Consider the following 23,589-nt stretch of genomic DNA (forward strand, 5'->3'; position numbering starts at 1 on the left):
TCATAGATGTTTGCTTTGTTTCCCAGAGATAACATTTTCAGGAGTGGTATAGATCATCACATCAGCTCCTTCCAGAGATAGCTCTTACCACACTTGCACACCACACTGAAGGGTCCTCTATTTGGGGGTGAGTGGTCCCATGGAGAAAGCAAACACTATGCCTGGATTTGCTGTCTCCATACTTATTTCAGGGCCTTGAACTACTACTTGCTAGGTGTCAAGCATTGGGCAAGTCATTTTAAGGGTCTCTGGACCTTAGTTTCTTATCCTTAAAATGAGGGTAATAGCTTTTAGTCCAAAAGATCGTTGGGAGGATTAAACAAAAGCATTGATATTCAAGAGCTTTGTGAATGTCCGTGGGCTACACAAACACAATATGTTATTGTTATTTCTACTCCTATATTTGTTCTGAATATTACCGCCAAACTTATATTAATATTAGGAATATAAAATTCAATGCTTTCTCCAAGAGTTCTCTGGGAAAAAAGGTGTGATTGAAGTCTAAATAAATAAATCTACCACCCAGAAGCTAGAGATGGTGGCCCCAAACTATGTATAAGCCTGTGTGTTTACTTGGATTCAGACTTTTCCGACATGTAAATTATGCAGTCTGTGTCACAGCAGAGCACTCTGTTCCTAAAAAGAATTCTCTCTCTTTTTTTTTTTTTTCCTGAATCCATCCTCTACCTTTTAAAATAAATCTCATTATGGAGTGCTGACATTTTCAGTAAAACCATTAAACTAAAATCTGAGGATTTTTGAGACTAAAAACAAGTCTGGTTTATTAGGCAGCAGCTTATAACTTGCTGCTAAGTAGATACAATCTATTTAGAGAAATTTATGTAGATATCTGATACAACATTTCAGAATCCTCGTCTCTTTCTGACTAAGACGGAGAATGTTAAACAGATTATCAAGAATTCTTTCCTTCTCTTGGTGGAGTAGAAGTTGAATATTGCAGCATTGTTTGAGCGGATGGAAACCATAGGACCAAGATTTAAACCAGATCTCTTGACCCTCCATCACTAACACTACTACCGTATTCTAGTTCAGTGGCTTTCAGTGTGACTTTCTTCAAAGGGTGGTGGGGAGATGTAGAGCTAATACTTGTACAAGCATAAGGGCCGGCATATAATAAGGCATGATCTCATCTTTCTTTCTTTCCTTCTGTTTCTCCCTATTTCTTCCTCCTTCATCTCCCTTTTTCTCTCCTTCATGTCTCTTCCTGTTCCTCTTCCTGTTGATTAAACTTTTAATTTTGTCTCGCCTGTCTTTAGACTGCATTGAGGAATGGCACATATTGGGGTTACCCAAGGACACTTAGGTCCCTGACAATGATAATAACAGCTCATTTACAAACCACCGATTGAGAATCATGTCCCTTAATCCTCTCCCCAAACTTAGGCGATGAGTACTGTCTCCATTTCACAGATAAGGAACGTAAGCTACAGACAGGCTCAACAGCCAATCTTACAGAGTTAGTTAGCTGGAAGTTTTCATCCCCAGTTACTCACCCAGCCCAAAGGCCTCCAAAATGATTATGATTGGCACTCCTTTACCACTCAACAGCTATTTATTTAGAGCAGGCTGTTTGACAGGAACAGAGTAAATAGCCCCGCAGGCACAGTCACAGCCCTCATGGAACACACACACACACACACACACACACACAGACACGACACACACACACATAGGGATGATCCTCAGATGACACTCACTGGCATTGCCCTACCCTCTGTACTTTGGTGTCCATTCTGATTTGTCAGTGTTCATGTGGTACCAGTTACTAAACTTTTAACATATCGTTCCTTCTTACAAACTATGAGAAGTGCTGAAAATGGAAAAGGATCAGAAAGCTTAAAAAAATGTAATAGGGGGACAAGTTTATATCGGAGTTTAAGAAATCTCCTTTGAGTGAGGCATTTGAACCATGACTTGAACAATGAGTTTCTCAGCCTGCTATGAGATGGTGCTGGGCAGAGGCCAGACCATACAGGGACCTGTAGTCCATATTATGTAACTTGGATTTGATTCTGAAATCAAAAAGATGTCATTTAATAGAGTGAACAGGGGAGTAACATCATTCCTTTTGTATTTGAAGAATAGCACTCTGGTTACTATGTGAGAATGGATGGGAGCAGGGTGCCCAGTCCTAATTTTTACATTAGATTGACTCTGTGTAGTGGGGGTTCAGATATGAATCAGTCACAAATCATCCTTTTCTGTCTCTTAGGGAAGACAAAACATGCACTGAAACGGTTATCATATAAGTCATGCAGTGCTGTATACAAAGGCTGTAGCAGACAGACAGCAAAAGCGTTGAGAGTGAGGAGAATTTCAGACCATGCTCCCTTTCTTTTAACCAGAAGCATTGCTTCTGGTTCTCTCTGTTCTCTCTGTTGGAGAGATTCTTAACTCAGAATTTTCCATGCATATCCTGAAAGGCTCTCAAATCTGAAGCAAATCAATTCAGTAAACACTTACCCAGTGTCTGCTTTGTCTTTGGCTTGTAAGAATCTCAGTTCACTTGTTTCACTATGTTTATACCATAAGAAAATGACAGAATGAGCTTGAAATAGTGATGGCTTGGGTGGAGGTCACTGGACCTATATTCAAGTCTCCTTTTTTTTTTTTTCTATTTTGTGGTACGTGGGCCTGTCACCGTTGTGGCCTCTCCCGTTGCGGAGCACAGGCTCCGGATGCGCAGCCTCAGCGGCCATGGCTCACGGGCCCAGCTGCTCCGTGGCATGTGGGATCCTCCCAGACCGGGGCACGAACCCGTGTCCTCTGCATCGGCAGGCAGACTCTCAACCACTGCGCCACCAGGGAAGCCCCAAGTCTCCATTTTATCTTCAGTCAGCAATGCGACCTTTGGAGATTAGCATAAACTAATGCCTAGTGAGTCATCCAGATTGAGTTAGAACAAAGATTATTTTTGGTGTGCTTTGAGGAAGATGTGCTCCATGAAGGCTTTCTAGAGAACTGGGAAGACACGGAGGAGCATGAATCAGTTGACTGCCAACATGATACAATCTTGCTATTCCCCTAATGGATCCTGTCAAGGCTAATCATCTCTGAGCTCTGTGGCCGTAAAACCTCTCCCTGTGGACTCCCCTGGTGGCACAGTGGTTAAGAATCCACCTGCCAATGCAGGGGACACAGGTTCGAGCCCTGGTCCGGGAAGATCCCACATGCCACGGAGCAACTAAGCCCGTGCGCCACAACTACTGAGCCTGCGCTCTAGAGCCCGTGAGACACAACTACTGAGCCCGCATGCCGCAACTACTGAAGCCCGCGTGTCTAGAGCCCGTGCTCCGCAACAAGGGAAGCCACCACAATGAGAAGCCCGTGCACCGCAACAAAGAGCAGCCCCGCTCACCGCAACTAGAGAAAGCCTGCGTGCAGCAACCTAGACCAAACACAGCCAAAAAAACCAAAAAATAAAACGAACAAAACAAAACAAATCCTTTCCCTGTGATCCTCCACTTCCCTCCTCCCTTGGTCATGGGGCTGGAATGAGAGAGAAGGGATGGCATTCTTCAGCTTCTCTTTCTTCCGAGGTGATCAAACCTCATTATTTTCTGTGTCAGTAGATATGTTTCAGACAATTCCATTATTTTCAACTTGGAAAGATTATGCAAATAACTTTTGTTCTCTGTGGTGGTTTTTTACAGGACAGACCACTGGAACAATGAGGAGAGGATTTTGCTGGTCACAGACAGGATTCTCTTGATCTGCAAATACGACTTCATCATGCTCAGCTGTGTGCGGTTGCAATGGGTTCCCCTGAGTGCTGTCTATGGCATCTGCCTGGGCAAGTTTTCCTTCCCTACAGTGTCACTGGACAAGTGAGTATGATGTCTTAGACTCAGGAAAGTGGTGCAGTGGGTGTGGGGCAGGCAGGGGAAACAATCACCACGTTCAGTTCAGTGCTGTAAGCTGGGAGAATCCAGGAGAGAACAGTGACGCTGTCGCCGAATTCATCAAACAATCCTTGAGTTTCCACTCTACGTCAGACACCAGGGATACAATTTTAAGTGCATTTGTACTTTAATATGAGTACCTGACAAGTCAGTGGTTGAATGTAAAGTGGAAAGAGCTGTGGGGACATGGAGGAAGCGGTTTTCACCTAATCCCTGTGGCAGAGATTAGAGAAGCTTTCCTGGAGAAGAGCTTGAGCCAATATTTGACATGGGGTAGGAGTCAGCCGAAGAACAAAAGCTTAAGAATATTCCAAGCAGAAGGAAGAGAGAGCAACCAAAGGAATGAAGGTAGGAAAAAGTTCTGTAGAGTAAACACCATACAGTACCACTCCCACCTGTGAGGTAAGCCTGACTACCCCCCTGTCTCCTAAGAGTGCTGTCACCTGCAAAATACCCAGCGCTTTTAATTAAGGCAGTCTGGTTCTAGACACCTTGGTGCCTTTATTCGTGACATTTTAACCCGTGGCTTCTAGCCCCAAGCAATTGACCATTTCTACCCTTCCTTGCTGTACAATGTTCCTGCAACTTTTTCTACAAAGGTAATGCCTACCACACAGGGTCAACCAGGTCCGAAACATTCCAGGGAGAGGTGCGGCCAAATGCACCAGCGTGGCTTTATAACAGCAACCACTGGAGGGCCTTGTTCTTGGGGTCCTGCTGCCATCCTCACCCCCAGCAGCTGTCACTTGCCTTGGGGAATTGAAATTATTCTACAAAGCTTAATGAACAGAACCCAAGAGGGCTAATAAGACTTCTTGAAAGAAGTCTCTTTGGGATCTTTCCTGGAAGCTTAGTGGAGGAGGGGACATCACCTCTCTCGGAGAGGTTGACAGTTACCAAGAGACCTGGTGAGGTCTATAGAGGAGGGTTGCTGAACTGAGCAAATTCTTGTTATGGTCTCAGGAAGAACTGACTTTCTTCAACATTTTAAATCTAAGCCGGAGGACAGCTGTCTTCCTCTGAACCTCTGAATGTGAACTCTTCCCATGGAACTGTGAGCTCTTTTAGGGCAGGTACCTTTTGTGGTTGTCCTTCTTTAAGCACCTGGCTGAAAAATCTTTCTAAAATACTGAAAAAAGTATAGGCCGATCAAGTGATTGGGTTTCCTTACATAAAGCATATCATATCAGAAACCTATTTCTTATTTGCTCTTTTCATGGATGCTAGAAATGATTGATTTAGTTCACTGACTTTTTTGAACTGGTGGATTTTTCAATAATATAGGCACGTGGTAAACATCTATTTAAATATTGCAAAAAATTATTTATTGTCAGGATATCTCTCCTAACCCAGACTTTCAGTTTTCCAGAATTATTTTCAAAGGTGATAGTTAGCAGTTTCGTGTGTTTTATGCTTTTTTTTTTTTGAGAAATAATCTGCAAATATATAAGGATAAAAATGTCTTTGTATGTATATATGTGGGTTTACACATATTTGTAATATTGATATACACATACATTTATCACAAATTATTTTACCCAGCGGGTACACATACCATAAAATGTCCTGCCTGGAGACTTTATTATGTAATCATGGAAAGATTAACTTCAGTCCTTTTAATAGTGCAGAATATTCCATTTCAAGTCTAATCTATCTATCCAGCCCCTTATTCATGGATATTTATTTTTATCTTCTCTACTACAAACAAAGCTGCTATAAATATCCTTGTCTACAGGACTTTGCGCATATGTGCAAATGTATCTGTAATGTAAATTTCTGCAGGCGGAATTATTAGGTCAAAAGTCATGTGAATTTCAACTGACAGCTACTGTCAAATTGCCTTCTAAACAGGTGATGCCAGTTCATGCTCCCTCAGTGTGTGAGCATCCTTTTTCACACACTCTCACCAATATCCTGTATTATGAAACTCTTTTTCTTTGCCAGGGAAATAAAGAAAAATGTCTTACTTTTGTTCTAATTTCCATCACTAGAATTTGAAGGAAGCTGAGGGCGTTTATCTTAGGTTAGAAAGTAATTTTATTTCTTTTTCTGTGAACTGCCTATTTTTCATCAGAGCCCATATGTTTTCTATTGAGATATTGATTTTTCTCTTACTGATTTGTAAGAGCTCCTTATATATCAAAGAACTTGGTCCTGTTTCTGCCATATATATTGCAAATTTTTTTTCCCGTTTGTCATATCTCTTTTAACTTTATAATGCTATGTTTTACTGTCTTTGAGTTTTAGGTTGTCAAATGTATCAATCTTTCAAGACTTCTGAGTTTATTTCTTTTTGAGAAAGGTTTTCTCCACACTGAAATTATAAAATATATTTCCACCTTTTCTTCTAAAGTTTTTACAATTTATTTTAAAAAATAGTTAAATTTATGTTTCATCTGGAATTTACCTTAAGTAAGAAAAAAGATAAGCGATCAACTTTATTTTTTTAACCAGATGGCAGGCTAGATTTCTCAACATCATTTATTCAATGCTCTCCTTCATCAATATATATTTTACCATGTGTATTTGTGTTTATTTCTGGATTATCCATTCATCTGTTTACTAGAGTACAAAATGATTTTAATTATTATAACATTTTATTACATTTTAATATCTGGTAGAGTTACTCCCCTCTTATTAATTTTTTACAAGAATTTATTTATTTATGCATATTTAGTTTTCCATCAGCTTGCCTAATTTAAAAAAATCCTATTGTTAATAGGATTTTCGAATGTTAAATCAACCTTTCAGTCTTAAAATAAACACACTTAGTCATGGTGTATTATCTTTTCTATACATTGTTGAATTCAGCTTGCTAATGTTTTATTAGAGAGTTTTGTGTCTATGTTCATGAGGATATTAGTGTATTATTTTCATTCTTTTGTAATGTCTTTGCCAGGTATTTGTGTTATGCTGGCCTCAGAAAACAAGCTGGATAGTGTTCCCTTCTCTTTTATTTTCTAAGAGATTTTGTGTATAGCTGGTGTTCTCTCTTCCTTGAATGTTTGATAGAACTTGCAAAGGAAATTTTCTGGGCCTGAGATTTCTTTGTGGGATAGTTTTAGATAATAAAGTTAATTTGTTTTATAAATATTGAGTTACTCGTATTTTTTTCTTCTGTGTTAGTTTTGGTAAATTATATTTTTCAAGGAATTTGTTGTTTAAGTTGTTTTATTTGAAAGCATATAGTTGTTAATATTCCATTGTTATCCATTTAATGTCTTCTTTCTTAATTTTCGTGATCTGCATTCTCTCTCTTTATTTTTTCTATTGATGAACCTATTGATTTTTTTTTTTGGTTTTAACAAGAACATGCTTTTCACTTTGCCAATTTTCACGATTGATTCTATGTAGTTGATTTCTACTATTCTATTTTTTTCTTTCTTCTACTTACTTTTTGGTTTACTTCTCTTTTTCTTTTTTTAACTTCTCAATGTGGAACCTGAGGGCATTGATTTTAGGCCTTTCTTTGTTTCTAACGTGAGCATTTAAATCTATAAATTTCCTTCTACACACTGCTTTCCCTACATCTCACAGATTTGGGTATGTTGTGTTTATACTATCATTCAGTTAGAAAGATTTTCTAATTTTCCTTGTGATTTCTTCTTCGACCCATGGATGCTTTAGAAAGTGTACTGGAAATTTTCCATATATTTTGGGTTTTCCTAAATATTTTAACATTACTGAGTTTTAACTTAGAGAATATACTGTCTTTGACTTTAATCCTTGTAAATGTATTGAGACATTTTTATTGATGCAACTATATAGTACATCTTTCTGAATGTATCATGTGCATGTGAAAAGAATTTTGTGTTTAGTTTTCTATAGATATCAATTAATTCATTGAGTTTGATAATGTTGTTTAGATTATGGGTTTACTGATTTTTGTCTACTATTTTTTTTTATTGGTTACTGAGAGGGGAATGTTAAAATCTGCTATTATTGTGGGATTTTCTCTTGTCTCTTTAATTTTATTATCTTTTGCTTCAGGTATTTTGAGAGTCTATGTTAGATGCACACATTCATGATTGGTATGCCGTTTTGATGAATTGAGCCTTTTTTCATTATGAAATGTTGCTTTTTATCTCTGGCAATACTCTGTCTAGAAATCTATTTTGTATCTCATATTATTATAGGCACTCTATCATTTTTATGCTTATTTTTACATAGTATATATATTTTTTCATCCATTTACTATCTCTCTTTGTATTCAAAGTGCATTTCTTGTAGAGATCACATAATTGGGTCATACTTTTAATCTGTTCTGATCATCTCTGCCTTTTAATTAGAGTGTTTAGTTCCTTTTGTAATTTAGTAATTTTGATATGATTGAAGTTAAGGATACCTATTACTTGTTTTCTCTTTCCCCCTTCTACTTTTAATTTCTTTGTACTTTTTTCAACCTTCTTTGTAAGTATATAAATATTCTTCAAATTATATATATAATTACATATATATAATTCTTCATAATTTTATATTGGGTTGGCCAGAAAGTTCGTTCAGGGTTTTCCATAAGATCTTACAGAAAACCTGAACAAATTTTTTGGCCAACCCAATACAATATATATAAGCTTTTTAGCTATAATATTTTACATAATTTTGTAGTTGCTTTAGGCAGATTTTCTCAACCTCAGCACTATTTACACTTTGATCAGGATCATTCTTTGGCGTGGGAATCTGTTCTGAGCACTGTTGGATGTTTAGCAGCAACACTGGCCTCTACCCACTGGGTGCTAATAGCACCGTGCCTCTGTGTTATGACAATCGAAAATATCCCCAGACATTGCCAAACGTGCCCTGGGGGTAAAATCACTCTGAATTGAGAACCACTGTTCTAGAAATTAAAATATAAATACTTTTCACCATGCACTTAGAGTTAATATTATAACACTACACTTAATATTATAACACTACACTTAAAACATAGAAACCTTGTAAATCCATTGTTCTAAGAATGTAAATGTTGGAAATGGCATGATAAAGTCAGTGTAGTCACAGGAGGTAACAAGAATGAGGCTTTGAAGGAAGAAGTTTATTACACTCACAAGTCCCAGAAAGGGAGTCACCATATGCCATGTAGGGCCATAAGGGAAGACATAGTGTCCATCAAGAAGCAGAGGGGCAGGAGCTGGGGGACAACTTAGGCCATGATCTTTTTTAGAGTTTCCACAGGAAAGGCAAGGCAGGGCAGGGTAAACAGTTTATGATTGGCCAGTATGAATAATTTTGATAGACTTTAAACTGCAGGTGGTTCCTGGTTGCCTGGTACCTGGTTCTTAGCTAAGGCAAAAGAATATTGCCTTATGGGAAATATGGGCCAGATAGAGGAGGTATGCCTCTGGATTATTTAATTTGCATATCAAAATCCATGTGTTGGGCATTTTGCTATCTCTAAGAGTTGGCTACCCCTAAGAGGGGCAGTCTCTTCCCTGCCAGAAAGATGTCAGAACATTATAATACACAGAAAATTAAAATATATGTATACAATATACATATAGCTCCATTTATATCCCCTCCTCACTGCCTTTTACATTGCAGTTGTCATGCATATTACTTCCATGTGCATTTTAAACCCCACAAGATAACATTATAAACTTTGCTTTAAGAAATCATATGTATTTCAAAGAAATTAGAAAATAAAGTTATCTTTTATATGCACATGTTTTCATTTCTGATGCTCTTCGTTTGTTCCAGAAGATTCAAGTTTCTCTTTGAGGTCATATTCCTTACACATGAAAAATTACTTTTTAGCATTCCTTGTAGTGTAATCTACTATGATAAAATTTCTTATTTTTTATTTTGGGGGAGGTCTTTATTTAGCCTTTATTCTTAAAGAATATTTCCTCTAGTTAGAGAATTCCGACTTGACATTTTTTTCTTTCAGCATTCGCAAGATGTTGTTCCACTGTTTTCTGGCCTCCATAATTTCTGGACAGAAGTCCACAGTCATTTGACCTGCTATTCCTCTGTGTATTCTCTAGCTGCTTTCAAATGTTACCTTTATCTTAGTTTTCAGAAGTTTGACTATAATGTGCCTACTCCCTTGAGTTCTGCTATTAATTTCTAGTTTTAATATTATACTGTGTTTAGAAAATGTCTTCTCTACTATTTCTACTCCTTGGGCTTTACTGAATATTTTTACATTTCAATTGTTAATTTATATCAACATTTCATAAATACTTGAATGTGCAGTCTCTGCTTTCTTTGCATAGAATTCGATAAATGGTACTTAGATCCATTATCATTATGTTCTTTATGTCTTGTTTGTTTTTGCCTATTATTCATTAATTAAGTTTTTTTGGCTACTTGATCTACTCATAGACTGAGAGAGGAGAATTAAATTTTCCTTAACCATTATGCTTTTTTTTTTTTTAACTTTGTGACTTAACATTATGAATGTTCGTATTGTCTTGTTTGATGTAGGAACATTTATAGATGTGGAATCCTTATTTTAGATTATAATCTTTTTCATTATAAAGTTTATCTCCTTTAATGTCTTCCTTGCTTTTGGTCTTGTCTGCTGAATATTGCAAACCTTATGTCCTTTTTATTTGAATTTTCTTCATATATTTCTGCCTGTTTTTTACTGTAAACTTTTGGGGTTTCTTTATTTTTTGATGTGTTCTTGTATGCAGCGTATGATTGAATTTTACTTTGTGATCCAACCTGAGGGTCTTTTCTTTTAATTGGTAAGATTAACCTGTTTATACATATTAATGTGACAGTTACAGTCTTAGTTCTGCCATCTTGATTTTTGTATTATTGCATTTTTCTAAATATATTACCGTATTTTCTATATTTCCTTTGTTTTCCATTGAGCATATTTTTCTTTAATCAAGAAAGTTTAGAGTCTTTTTCTACTAATGACTATAAGTGTAATTTATAGTAATCTTAATTCTATCTTTTTTGAATATTATCTATTTACTTCCTAAGATAAACTCATTGACATTAACAACCCACTTTTTCCTCTTCTTTTTATACTTCTCTATCATTCATTTTTTAAAGTTGCTTATAATTATTATTATTAGTTATATCATGGTTATTTATTTAAAGAATATGCTTCCACTTGATATGCCATCTTCAGCAGTGTATATTAAAGCTCCATGGTGAGACATAAGAAATCTTCATATTCATACTATTCTCACATTCTCTCATCCTTCACCTCCCTTCTTTCATTAGTTTTACCAGACAAATTTCATTTTTTATGGCTTGTTTTATTTGATTTCCCATGAGGCACCCAGTTATTACCATAGAGAGTTGGTGTATTTCTGGGCCTCCTAATTAACTTGTGTGGCTTTATTCAGATTTTCATCCTGGGTTAGAGTAAGAAAGCGTGTCCCAGCAGCTAGCATGCTGTTAAAAATTAAAATGCTTATTCTGGGCCCCCCCAGGTGTAGAAACATGGTGTGATGAAAGGATGGTTTTTAAAGTTCTGCTCAGTTTTTTTTAGCAAACCTCCATAGTAGAGTTCTGAACAGAGGATAGAGTCTTGGATTTCAGTCCTAATTTTACAACTGTTAACTTTATTTCCTCATCTTTCAAAAGGTCGTTCATACTGTCATTCTGTTTCACTAATAGTCTTATTGTACAGCTCTAATGAGATAATTTGAAAGCGCTTTGTAATATGCCTTATAGATATCAGGTGTTAACAAGTCCTGATTTTTCTCCCAGATGAAAGCTTTTCTTAACATGGAACTAAGTAGATTAATTTGATTTTTATCTTTATTTCCAAGTCAGTTAGCCCTTCTTGGTTGGGCATTAAGTCACCATTATAAGTCAGAGTTCATCAGGCAGGGAAAGGAGGAAGAGGCAAGGGAAAATCACCTGCTAAATAATCATAAACTGAATCCAGAGGAAAGCCTGAATAGAGTGAGTACATTCCCTTGTTATAAGAAAATGCAGTGACTTAACATTAGCACCTGCTGGCTGCAGAAGGCAATGCTGACACTGTTTACCAAGAGCTCTTACCTCCCTCGTGCCATTTGACCTTCAACAGCAAGAATAAATAGCATGGACTGACTGCATTTTAGAGATGAAAGAAGTGAGACCAAGAGGGGTCCAGGGATTCATTGCACCATCAGCTATTTAGTATTAGAGTTGGGCTTCAAAATCAATTCTTCTAACTTCCTGTCCAGTGTTCTTTTCCTTTAATAAATAATATTTTATCTCCTTTTCTTCTCCCTCCCCTCCCCTCTCCTCCCCTCCCCTCCTTGTCCCTTCCTTTCCCTTCCCTCTCCTCTTTCTCTGTCTATGATCTTGATTCTGTGTTTTCATCCTCTGTCCTCTCGTTTCCTCCTCTCTGTCTCTCTGGGTGAAGATAACCTCTCCTGGTAATGTAGCTTCTGCTTCTCTTAAGAAGCTGTGAAGAGGTCTATTGGAACTTAGCAGAACCTGGACCCATGTATCCCACGTATCGGTACTTAGAAAACAGAGCTGTTCTGTTTTATTCACTGATTTGCCTTTGGCTTAATATGAAGTGAGAGTGTGATGGGAAGAGACACCTACAGGCTATGGATCATTTATCTGTGAGATGAAGGAAGATTCTCTTTGGGTTAGAACATTCACCAGACACAAAACCAGGAAATGGTAAAAGGTCTGGTTGATCTTACAGAGTAACTAGCTTAATTAGTTGCTAGTACATAGCCTTTATTGTTCCTTATCTGAGATGAGAACCCTGTATCTTATTTCTATCATAATTGGATTCATTCCCAGATTTTAATTAAAATTTAATTTTTGTAATCCTGTTGAGTCTATAACCTCCCAGAAAAGGAGGAGGGAGAGGAAGACTCCGTTTCTATGAGATTAACCATTAGGTTAAAGCTATGACCAATTTTAGCCACAGCAATTTTCCTACTGCTTGAATTTAGACAATTCATTTTAATTCCTGGGCTCTCAATTTCCGATCTATAAAATGTCAATAATAAAAATCCCTGTCAGGCCTAACTCATAGGTCATTATAGATTTAAATAAAGGATATAAAAGTGTTTTGTAAATTGTAAGGTGTTAAAATAATTGTTACTTAAAGAGTTCTAAAAATCCATATTTACTTGCTAACTCTCCCATTTTTAAAAATATGCCCACAAGAGATAATGATGAGGAAACTGAGTGGTCAAGTGACTTGTATGTAATCAAACAGATAACATGATGGTGGGGTCTCGAACATGAGATCCTCTGATTTCAACTCCTCCCTTTGTCATGCACCTAGTTCCTACTGGTCCTCAAATGCATTGTAATTTTTGAGGATAAATGGGCCCCATTTCATGACCTCTGTTCCTATCTGAAGTCTGTAATCAGGAGGTAGAGGATAAGTAGTTTAGAGCTTAGAGAGCAGGTTCTGAAGTCAGGCTGCCTGGGAGCCAATCCTAGATCTGCTTCTGGGTGACCTAGAGCAAGTCACACAACAATCTGTGCCTCAGTCTCTTCACCTGGAAACTGGAGAGGGTAATAGTATCTATCTCAGTCCATGTTGAAGATTAAATGAGATAATACATATAAAATATTTAGAAAAATATCTGGTATGTAATAAGCACTTGAAGGATGTAAGCTTCTATAATAGGTTAGGGAGAAAGACACTGATTGAGGATTCAGGGATCTGGGTCCTGATCTACTTTCTTAATCAGGAAAGTCTCCTCCCCTGGCTGAATTTCAGTTTCCTCACTTATAAAATCTCTGAATTTTTTTTATGAAGTATAATGTCTGGGACGCCCTCCTCTTTCATGTCTTCCTCATGCTGATACTAAGTCAACAGGGGGCAACTCCTAGCATTTACAATGTTGTATTAGTTTCAGGTGTACAGCAAAGTGATTCAGGCATTCATATATATATATATATATATATATATATATATATGCATGCACACATGTACACACACACATATGTATTCTTTTCCAGATTCTTTTCCCTTATAGGTTATTACAAAATACTGAATATAGTTCCCTATGCTATACAGTAGGTCCTTGTTGCTTACCTATTTATGCATAGTAGTGTGTATACGTTAATTCCAAATTCCTAATTTATCCCTAAATCTCTAAATTTTTTTTCCTTTTTTAATTTTTTTTTTTTTGGTCTTGAAATCCTGTGCTTTTGTGGTACTCTATTTATGTAGCAATTTCCCCAAGTCATTCATCTTAGAGGGCTGAATGATTTTACCTAATCAATTACTCCTGTGAAAAAGGTATAAGATTTTCTGCTGGAAAATATTGTTGCTGTCACATTGATATGCCAACAAAAGCTGAGTGGGAAGGTCAGGCCTAGAAATGCCTTCCTGCAAGAGTAGGCATTACACATTTATCTCTCCATGCCGTTGAAAATTTGCATTCTGCATAATATAAGGGATAGAATGCTGCAGGAGAGAGGCTCGGAAGTTGCTTGAGGTGGTCACCCCTCATCCTGTCCGTAGAGACGCTGGTGAAAGCAGAGGCTAGGAGCTGTCCCTGTTGACTTAGTATCAGCAGGAGGAAGGCATGAGAGAGGAGGGCATCCCAGACAGTAACCCATCACCTCAACCTTGCTCCCTGAGATCCAAGGGCCAACGAGCTGCTCCGTGCCCCGAGAGTTCTAATTTGGGCATACGTTTGTCAGATGAGAGCTTCAAAGGGGCCTCTCCTCTGCTCTGGGTGAAACCAGCTCATGGCCCAGGCTGATTCTGCTGGCTTCGTGTCTGTCAGTGCGTCCTAATCACTGTTATAAAGCGTGGTTCTGCGGAACGCCTTGTAAAATATTTTCCTATTGCTCCAGCAACATCTCCTGTCTAGACAATCTAATTATGAGCATGGAGCAAACAGCTGAAGTGTTTGCCACCCCCAAGGGTTGCCTAACTCCAGGAGTGGTGGTGGAAGGACAGGGGAGGGGGTGTGGATAGCATTGGTTACTTCTTGTTGACCAGAAAATTGAGTGCTCCAAAGGAATCCAACTAACTTTTAATTAAAAAGAAATGATCTGGTGGAAGCCGGCATTTTGTTGTTTTTCCAAACTCCCTGGAGGATTAAAGGTAGCAGTTCATTTCCCTCCAATCACATCTTTTTCTTGGCTTCAAAAGTGGTTTGTGGTCTCTTTGCTTAAAAAAAGAAAAAAAAAAAAAGCCACTGACTTAGTCATCTGCCCTCCCAGCAGCGTTCTGAAAATGAAAAGCGCTCCCTACATGTCTGTTCTTTCAAAGTAGTAACTCGATTACATTCACTGAGTCCTTCCTGAGCTCTGGCCATGTAGCAGGCATGATGATGACAAGGTGATGAGACCTGGATTCTGTCCCCAGGATGTTTATGGTCTCATGGGAAGACAGACACATATGATGTAATGCTTTCACCAGGCTTTGATGACTGCTCCGGTGGAAAGCCAACAGTGCCATGGGCACAGGAGAGGGAGAGAGAATTTCTCCTGGGAGACATGGGAAGGTCTTAGAGAGGAGGTGGAATTTGAGCAGGTCTTTATAGGATGAGCAGAATTGGGGCAGAGAGTGAGGAGTAGTTCAGGCATAAGCAGACGAATGCCCAACTAGTGTGATCATGCCAGTTCTCCTGTGGGGCTGGGTCTCAGCTGTTGAGAAGGCATGGTGGAAGCTTTTGAATGGTTTTGGATAATTATATGACGTGTTTATTTTTATTCTTTTAAACTTTTATTGGAGTATGGTTGATTTACAATGTTGTGTTAGTTTCAGGTGTACAGCAAAATAAATCAGTATACATATACATATATCCACTCTTTTTTTTTTTTTTTAGATTCTTTTCCTGGATAGGCCATTACAGAGTATTGAGTGGAGTTCCCTCTGCTATACAGTATGTTCTTATTAGTCATCTATTTTATGTATAGTAGTGTGTATATGTCAGTCCCAGTCTGCCAATTTATCCCTCCCCCCCATCCCCTGGTAACCATAAGTTTGTTTTCTACGTCTCTGACTCTACTTCTGTTTTGTAAATGAGTTCATTTGTACCCTTTTTTTAGATTCCACATATAAGTGATATCATATGATATTTGTAATATGAGGTGTTTAGGTTTTAATCATCTTAGGATCTGAGACGTTGAAGGTTTTAGGGGATGAGCTAAAACAATTGGCATTTTTCTTTGGGAAGATTGGGGGGCAACAATATAAGAGATGGTTTGGAGGAAACAGGTATTGGAGAAAGGGGCAGGCTAAGGGAGAGATTCTCAGATTCTCTGAGGGTAGAGTTGGGAAATTATAATAATCTGAACTGGGTCAGTGGATGAGAAAAGGAGACCATGGATGTGAGATTTGGCTGCAGTAGAAACTCTGGCAGGTCATGACCGAATCAGGTGTTCTTTGTATGGGAGGGGGAGTGAGGGAAGGAGCTGTGAGCCTACAAGTGGAAGACGCTTATCACGCTTATTATTTGGGGGCCTGCTTGGCTAGGGGAAAAGTCGATGGTTGGAATAAACTATTCACGCCACTGACATTCACCAAGCATTTGCCATTACCAGATGCTGGGCTGGGCACTGTGATGCCATTGTGCTAAAGAGAGAGTTTCGGCCCTCACGGAGTTCACAGTCAAGGGGACAGTCAAATTATCATACCAATAAGTATAAAATTACAACAGTGAAAGTGCTTTGAAGAAGAGCTCTATGCGGTATGTGAATTATAGATTGCTAAGTAACTACTTCAAAACTTGGTAGCATAAAATAAAAATCATTTATTATTTCTCTGTTTCTGGGTCAGGACTGTGGGTGTGGCTGAGCTGAGTCCTGTGGTTCAGGTCACTGGGGCCGTGACATCTCAGGCTCACTCATGTGGTTGTCAACAGGCTGAAGTCCTTGATGGCCAGAGAGATCGGTTCCTGCCGTGTGAGCCTTTCTCTAAGACTACTGACAACATGGCTGCTGGCCTCCCTCACAGGGAAAAAGGGAGGAAGTGAGAGGGAAAGAGAGAGATTAAGCAAGACAGAAGCCACAGTCTTTAGGTAACCTAATCTTGGAAGGGACAGTTTATCACCTCCACCATGTTCTATTCACTGGAGGCAAGTTGCTAAATCCAGCTTATGCTCAAGGGGTGGATGCCACACGAGGCCATGCATGTCAGGAGGTAGACACTGGAGGCTATGGGACAGGTAGCCTACTGCATGAGGGCGATCAGAGCATTTATTACAGGATTTAGACCTAAATCGGAGGGTGAAGATGAAGGAAGAGTTCTCTGCGGAAGGGCTTCTGGAACTCGGACTGAAAGAATGAGTAGGTGTTGACAAGGTGAAGGAAGTTATGGAGAGCAGTCCAGGGAGAGAGAAGAGTTTGTATAAAGGAGGGAGAGAGCCTGGCACCTCTGAGGAACTCCAAACAGGCCAACATGAGGGCCCAAGGGACACCGATGTGGAGATGAGTTTTATACTTAGTTGTTGATGAGCTATGGCTTTTGGGAAGAATTAGAGTAATTCAGCTTGTATCTGTCACTTGCATTGGCATTCCCTAGAGGGAAGGGGTTCACAGGTAAAACTAGTTTGAAAGCCCTTGCTGTAAACTGTAGGACCATTTCTGGAACTGCTGGAAAATGGGTCTGATTCAGTGTATAAAATGAGTCAAATTGCCCACTTATCTCTTAGAATAATTACTTATTGTGTAATGCAATAATGTTCATAAATCATGCTGGGCTACTTGGGGAAAGGTATATAAACACAAGGCGTTATCAGTGATGATGGAAACAGACTTGGGGGATTAAAATCAGATGTGCACCTTGATGCTATGGCGTTTTACTCCCAACTAAGAGACCTGGGAAGTTCATGTGAGTTCTTGAGGAGGGTTTCACGTTAAGAAATCGAGGCAGCAAGGTGTTGGGAGGTGGACGGAATGGGTGTAGGCATGGAGAGGCAGGGTGGGGGCTGGGGAGGTCTCTCTTTTTAGCTATTTGCTCTGCTATTGAAGGGCACTAGCCTTCATCAATCCAAGTCAAATGAATGTGACTACTTAGAAAGGCACCATGGAGATTCTGCTGGGCTGGGAATAAGAAAATCTGAATTTTTATCCCTATTGTGTCTTCAGTGTTCGGTATGTCCTTGAAAGAGAGTTGTTTCCCCTCTCAGAGCCTTGCTCTACCCCCATGTAACATGAAAGGGATGAAATTAGACAACCTTTAAGGTCTCTGCCATCTTGTGGACCAATGATTTTATAACCTTCTTTCCACCATTGCTCTTGTGAAATGAGAACAGTAAGAACTCCTTGTCAGCAGTCAAGGAATATTGTGACCAATGACAGTTTTTGTTTTGGGAAAGTGTTTAACATTGGTGGCAGAACTTGAACTTTTGTGCATTCATTTTGCAGACCCCAGGGAAAGATGGAACCAGTGGAGAGAATACAGGCCAGAGTTGGTGTTTGATACATTTTTTTTTTCCAGCTTCAACTGACACATTCTTCTTCTTTCTCCTCTTTTTTACCCCCCTGCTCTTCTCTTAGTCCAAACTCCCTGGACCCAGCCATATAGTTCATATTTTGGAGTTAATAAATATCTACCATATAGAGTTGTGAAGATTAAATGAGAACACTTGAGGAGTGCCAAGCTGATGACTGTTATAGGTGCTCCAGACACATTACTTTCTTTTTGCTTTCCAATATGCTCTGCTTTTTTTTTTTTTTTTTTTCAATTAGGAAGGTGGCACTCTACAAGTATCCTTTAAAGTATTACAAAATGCTAATAGAGAGACACTACCTGAAAAGTTACTGAGTCACTGATGGGACAGTTAGGACTACAGGTCTATGCTGTAAGTTTCACAGGAAAGAAATGTTAATTATTCACTCAACTCAAGGCCTGTTACTCTGCAGCAAAATAATGGAGAACTGGAGCCTGTTTTCTGATGGAAGTAGGAACTTGATGAGTTGGTTTGAGAAAGCCTAAGCCCTGTTAATGGGAGATGGGGTCTTTCTGGGAGCAGGGAAAGTTCATGTTAAAATTCTCCTAGGAACAAGATGGTAGCCCTCAGTTTAGACCAAGCAGGAGGCACGTAGAAGAAGGGACGACTCTACAGGTATGCATGGAGAAGTGGCCTTAAACCCAGTACACGGCCACCTGAAACAACTAGGGTTATATTTTTTTTTACCATTTGGTGATGTGGCAGCAGGCAGAGGAAGCTGGTTCTAGCGTAAAACCTGACTTACAATTAAGAACATTAAGTAATTAATAATCTTTGATTTTTTAGTTAAAAAGTTGTTTCAGCTACTTCATATAGTTACAGTCTTTGTGTGTTGCCGTTGCATTTTTTTCTCCTTCACAGTAAATTGGATATTGCTGCACCTGGATTCTGGAAACAAGCTTTAATTGTAATAGTTTTAATGTGATGATTTGACAAATGGAAGACAGTGCCTAGTAGTCTCTGTAGGGAAAGAAAGATGAATTATATATTGGTCTTGCCCTCAGTCTGAGCTGTAATTGGGAACAGGGAGAGTAAATATATAGAAAACTAATTTTCACAGAACAAAACATAACATGACAAACCCTAAGTGAAAGACAGAAGCAATGTATTATGGGAACAATGATGAAGCAATTATTTCTTTTCTTTTCTTTTTTTTTTTTGCGGTACGCGGGCCTCTCACTGTTGTGGCCTCTCCCATTGCGGAGCACAAGTTCCGGATGGGCAGGCTCAGCGGCCATGGCTCACGGGCCTAGCCGCTCCGCGGCATGTGGGATCTTCCCGGACCGGGGCACGAACCCGTGTCCCCTGCATCGGCAGGGGGACTCCCAACCACTGCACCACCAGGGAAGCCCCAATTATTTCTTTTTAAGGTTGGGAATTTTTGCTAAAGAGACAGACTGATGAATTTTGGTAGAGAGCAGTAAGGTGCCTCATAGACTAGGGGAAGAGTATTATCAAAAGATGTGATGATACAAAAGTATAAAACATTGCTTCAGAAACCATGAGTAGCCTCCTGGGTGGCTGGAGTGTAGGGAGAGTGGTGGGAGAGAGGAGGGGGAGAGGAAAGCCTGTTCATGGAGAATGGCAAATGGCAGAATAAGGAGGTTGTATATAGTTTGATTGGCTAGTGGGAGTCATAAAGGTTTCATTGCAGAGAGGTTTTCTGCCTCTCTCGTGTCCCTACAGCCTATAGTACATTAGTATGTGGCAGGCATATTACTGTGTACTCAGTGACTGGTGAGTACCTGACCACACCAGATAGTGGTGTGTGGGGTGGATTGGAGCACTGAGAAAAATATGATCGGATCTTTGAGTCAGTCCTGGTGAGAAGTGTTGGATGCTTGACCTAAGTGTGGAAAGGAGAAGTCGTAAATGAGAATCTGAGTATCATTCTCTTGAAGGCAACACTGATTAATGGCCTCAGACTCCAATGGAGCAAAGTCATTGAGATTTGCTTGGACGACGATGAAATCTGGAAACAGAATTGCCTTAGGGTTTATGGACCTACCATCTTCAGTAAGTATCAAGTTACATCACGTACTGCGATGAACTGGGCAACAGGCAAGGATTTTGTCACACATGCTCTTGACTTTGCCTTTGGAAATCTGTGCCAAGAATGCCCTGGATTTGATCTTGGGTGCGGTGCTGTCCACTCACTCATAATGCCCTGGGAGGCGTGTTGACAAGGATGGTGGGGTTTTGCTGAGCTATTTCTTGGCAAATCTCTGAGAGGAGGCGTTCCCCAAATGCCACAATACTGTTATTTTTGAGTAATGGACTGAACCCAGGTGCCTGATTGGACAGGGCCATTCTTCTAGATAAATATTTGGTTGCCAGGAGGTTATATTTAAATGAGAAATACCTCCTTAGGAAGTTATTGCCTAGGAATTCCTGCAGAGGGCAGGATCCCACCCCTGCTAGGAAATGTTTGAGAACCACCCTAAAATGTTTTCTGTACTCACTATACACTTAGTGTGAGGGCATCCACTTTGAGGTTCTCTGAACTCTGTTGCTCTGAATTACAAGAAAACCCAGCAGTGTTAAGAGACACTACATTTCTCTGGGGGAAATGCTTCTGGTCTTCAGTGTCATAATGGCAGGACTCTGAAGAACAAATGGAATCCAAGTTAGGGATTTGGCTTTAAAGAGAGAAGTCAGTTCTCTGAAAAAGAGCCTGGTTCTTTCTGGAATCCAATCACAGAGTCTGGGAAGCTAGGGAATTTGGATCTTTCAGACGTAAGTCACTCTTGCCTTTGCTATTGCTCTTTGTAATCCATGTTTGAATGTTGGTTTTTCAGGCCCCACCAGTTTAGCTTTTTCTGGTCTCTCTATGGAGAGAATCCTTTTAGTTTATGTATTTTCTTTCCATTTTCACTGAATGAGACTATTAGGACTCAGCAATTAAATCTTATAACTTTTTTGGGAATCATCTGTCCTTAGAAATTCCCCAGTTAACATCCTCATGTTTTTTCTTTTAAGAACTCAAAACAAAACACAAATGAAAACACACAGCAAAAAACCAGGCATAAGCAAAAACACAAGTAAAGAGATGATCACGCCAATGTTCTGGATCAAAGTTCATTTTTTGGATCCTCCTCTCAAGATCCACCTTAAACACATGTTCTCCATGACAACATGCGGCATCAGGGTCACAAGCTGGGACTCTCCCCATGATTTTCTGAATCATAACTTAATCACTAGTGATGTATTATTTATTAGTATTATTTTATTTTTTAAATATATGATTTTTGTTTTTAACACTTTGGATGCCTTTCATTAGGGGATCCACTGACATAGATCATGTCAGAAAGAAGAAACCTTACCCATGTGTACCAGCTAAAATACAAGTGAGAAGAGGCTAGTTTAACAGATGGGGCTGAGCCCCCGGGCTATGTAGGGTCTGTTTTGGTGAGAATCCATCTGGAGGAATGACATGGGGACTGGGGGACACTTGGCAGAGTCAAAGTTCAAGATTTGTTTCTTCTGATTTATTGCAGAAAAAACTGCTATTTATGATGTGTTTAAATTCTTTCAATGTGCTATTATTATAATTCAATAAATGAGAATGAGTGACAAGAAATATAGGTTTTTGGAGTTGGAAAGAAATTTAGAGTATCTGGGTCGATCTTCCTCATTTTATAGATGTAAACTGTGGTCTTAGGGGACTGTGGTCCAGACCCCCAATGGCAAAGCTGAGAGTAGAGCTTAAAGATGGAGAAACAACCAAGGAGGTTGTTCATTGACTTAAGTCTGTAAATTCCAGCATTTTAGGTTTTCTTCTCCTTATGTCGTCAGAAAACAGGGAATCTGCTTTTTAGAAACATCTAGAGAATGACTCATTGCCCAGGTAGATAGAAGATGTAGAATAAGAGTTTCGACTTTCCATGAATGAGCTCCCTGACATTACACTTGAATATCTTCTCTCTTCTCTGGACTGTTTTTTAAGCATCTGTAGAGTGATGAGAGCAGTCTGTGATCTTCCAGGTGTCTTTCAAAACCAAAATTCTATAATATGAAACTGTTATTGCTCTTAAAAATAATAATAAGAGTGATACACTAAGGTGAAAAAAAGGTCCAGGTGGTTTTATAGAAATTATACTATATGGAAGTAGTTTTAAATTTGACCTGATCTCAGCATTTAATCCCTTGTGCCTTTGTCAATTGTCATTGCTGGGAAGAGTCTTTCAAAAAAAGGTTTCCCCTCATTGCTTCTTAGAATTTTCAAATAACCATCTCTTTAAATCCTAATTTTCTTAAAATCTATGCAGTTTCCCTGGGCAGTTGCTGGGTGGCAGCAGAAGTGCTGAAGTGGTGGCCTATGTAAAAAGCAGAATGGCAAAATCATTCCGAGACTCATTGAGCACCAAGTGTATGCCCTAGTCTGCATAGCAAGTGAGTGATACAGCTGGAAGGGCTAGTAGGGCTGGGATTGGCAGGTAAAGGAAGGAGCTTTCCTTTCCCATTGTTTGTCACTGGTCCTTTGAAAAGGGTGGTAAATAATTATGGTAGCCACTACAATTTACTGAACAGCTGCCATGGACCAGGCACTGCCTTAGGCTCTTTAGATATGTCATTGTGAATTCATATATCACCATTGGCAAGGTGTTATTATCCCCATATTACAGATGAGAAAACTGAAGAAAAGAAAAATTATCTGAACCATGCTGAAGGTCACAAAGCCATCCAGCACTTTACCTGGGATGAAACACAGATCCCTATGACACCAAAACCTAGACTTTTCCTACCGTGGGAGTGCTGAAAAAATAAAGCCAACAACAGACATCTCACCTCTGTTTCTGAGGTGGGTGAATCAATGGGTCAGGCAAAATTTTGGCTAGAGAGAGAATAGTAATGTCTGTTCCCAGTATGTTAGTGTCCTGGAATCTGCAAGACACCTTGCACACTCATTATTTGATTTGTTTCTCCTCTCTCTCTGTCACACACACACATGCATGTGCGATCTCATAATAAATGCAGGAAGGTTGGTTAATTTTGAATTTTGTAAGTGAATAAACGGAGACTCACTTGAAGGTGAAGTCATCTTGGCAAAGTCCTCAGTAAATAGTGCAGTGCTGGGTCTCCTGATCCCTAGGCTGGGGCTTTTTCACTAAACCACAGTGCCTTGAAGAGATGGGTTATTTTCTCTACACGGGCTGTCCTCTAAGATCAATTGGACCAAAGGTAGAGGGACCGTTCACCTTTGCCTTAATGCATTGAACTGAGATGGTCTCCATCCATTTGGTGGCCCTCATCTTTCAACACAAGCTGACTCCAGCCTGCATTTATGATGATGCCTGTGTAAGCTGCAGCTGGTTACAGAG

At 39.3% G+C, this 23,589-nt stretch overlaps 1 protein-coding gene across 1 annotated transcript in view; it reads left to right on the forward strand.

The window, feature by feature from the left end:
* Positions 1-23,589, forward strand: part of TPRG1 (tumor protein p63 regulated 1) — a 151,979-nt gene that overhangs the window by 34,264 nt on the left and 94,126 nt on the right. Inside the window, 1 exon segment of the mRNA XM_073804018.1 lies at positions 3,680-3,848. Within this exon segment, the coding sequence (XP_073660119.1) occupies positions 3,680-3,848 (169 nt within the window).

The sequence above is a fragment of the Tursiops truncatus genome, chromosome 4, assembly GCF_011762595.2.
Source record: "Tursiops truncatus isolate mTurTru1 chromosome 4, mTurTru1.mat.Y, whole genome shotgun sequence".
NCBI lineage: Eukaryota > Metazoa > Chordata > Mammalia > Artiodactyla > Delphinidae > Tursiops > Tursiops truncatus.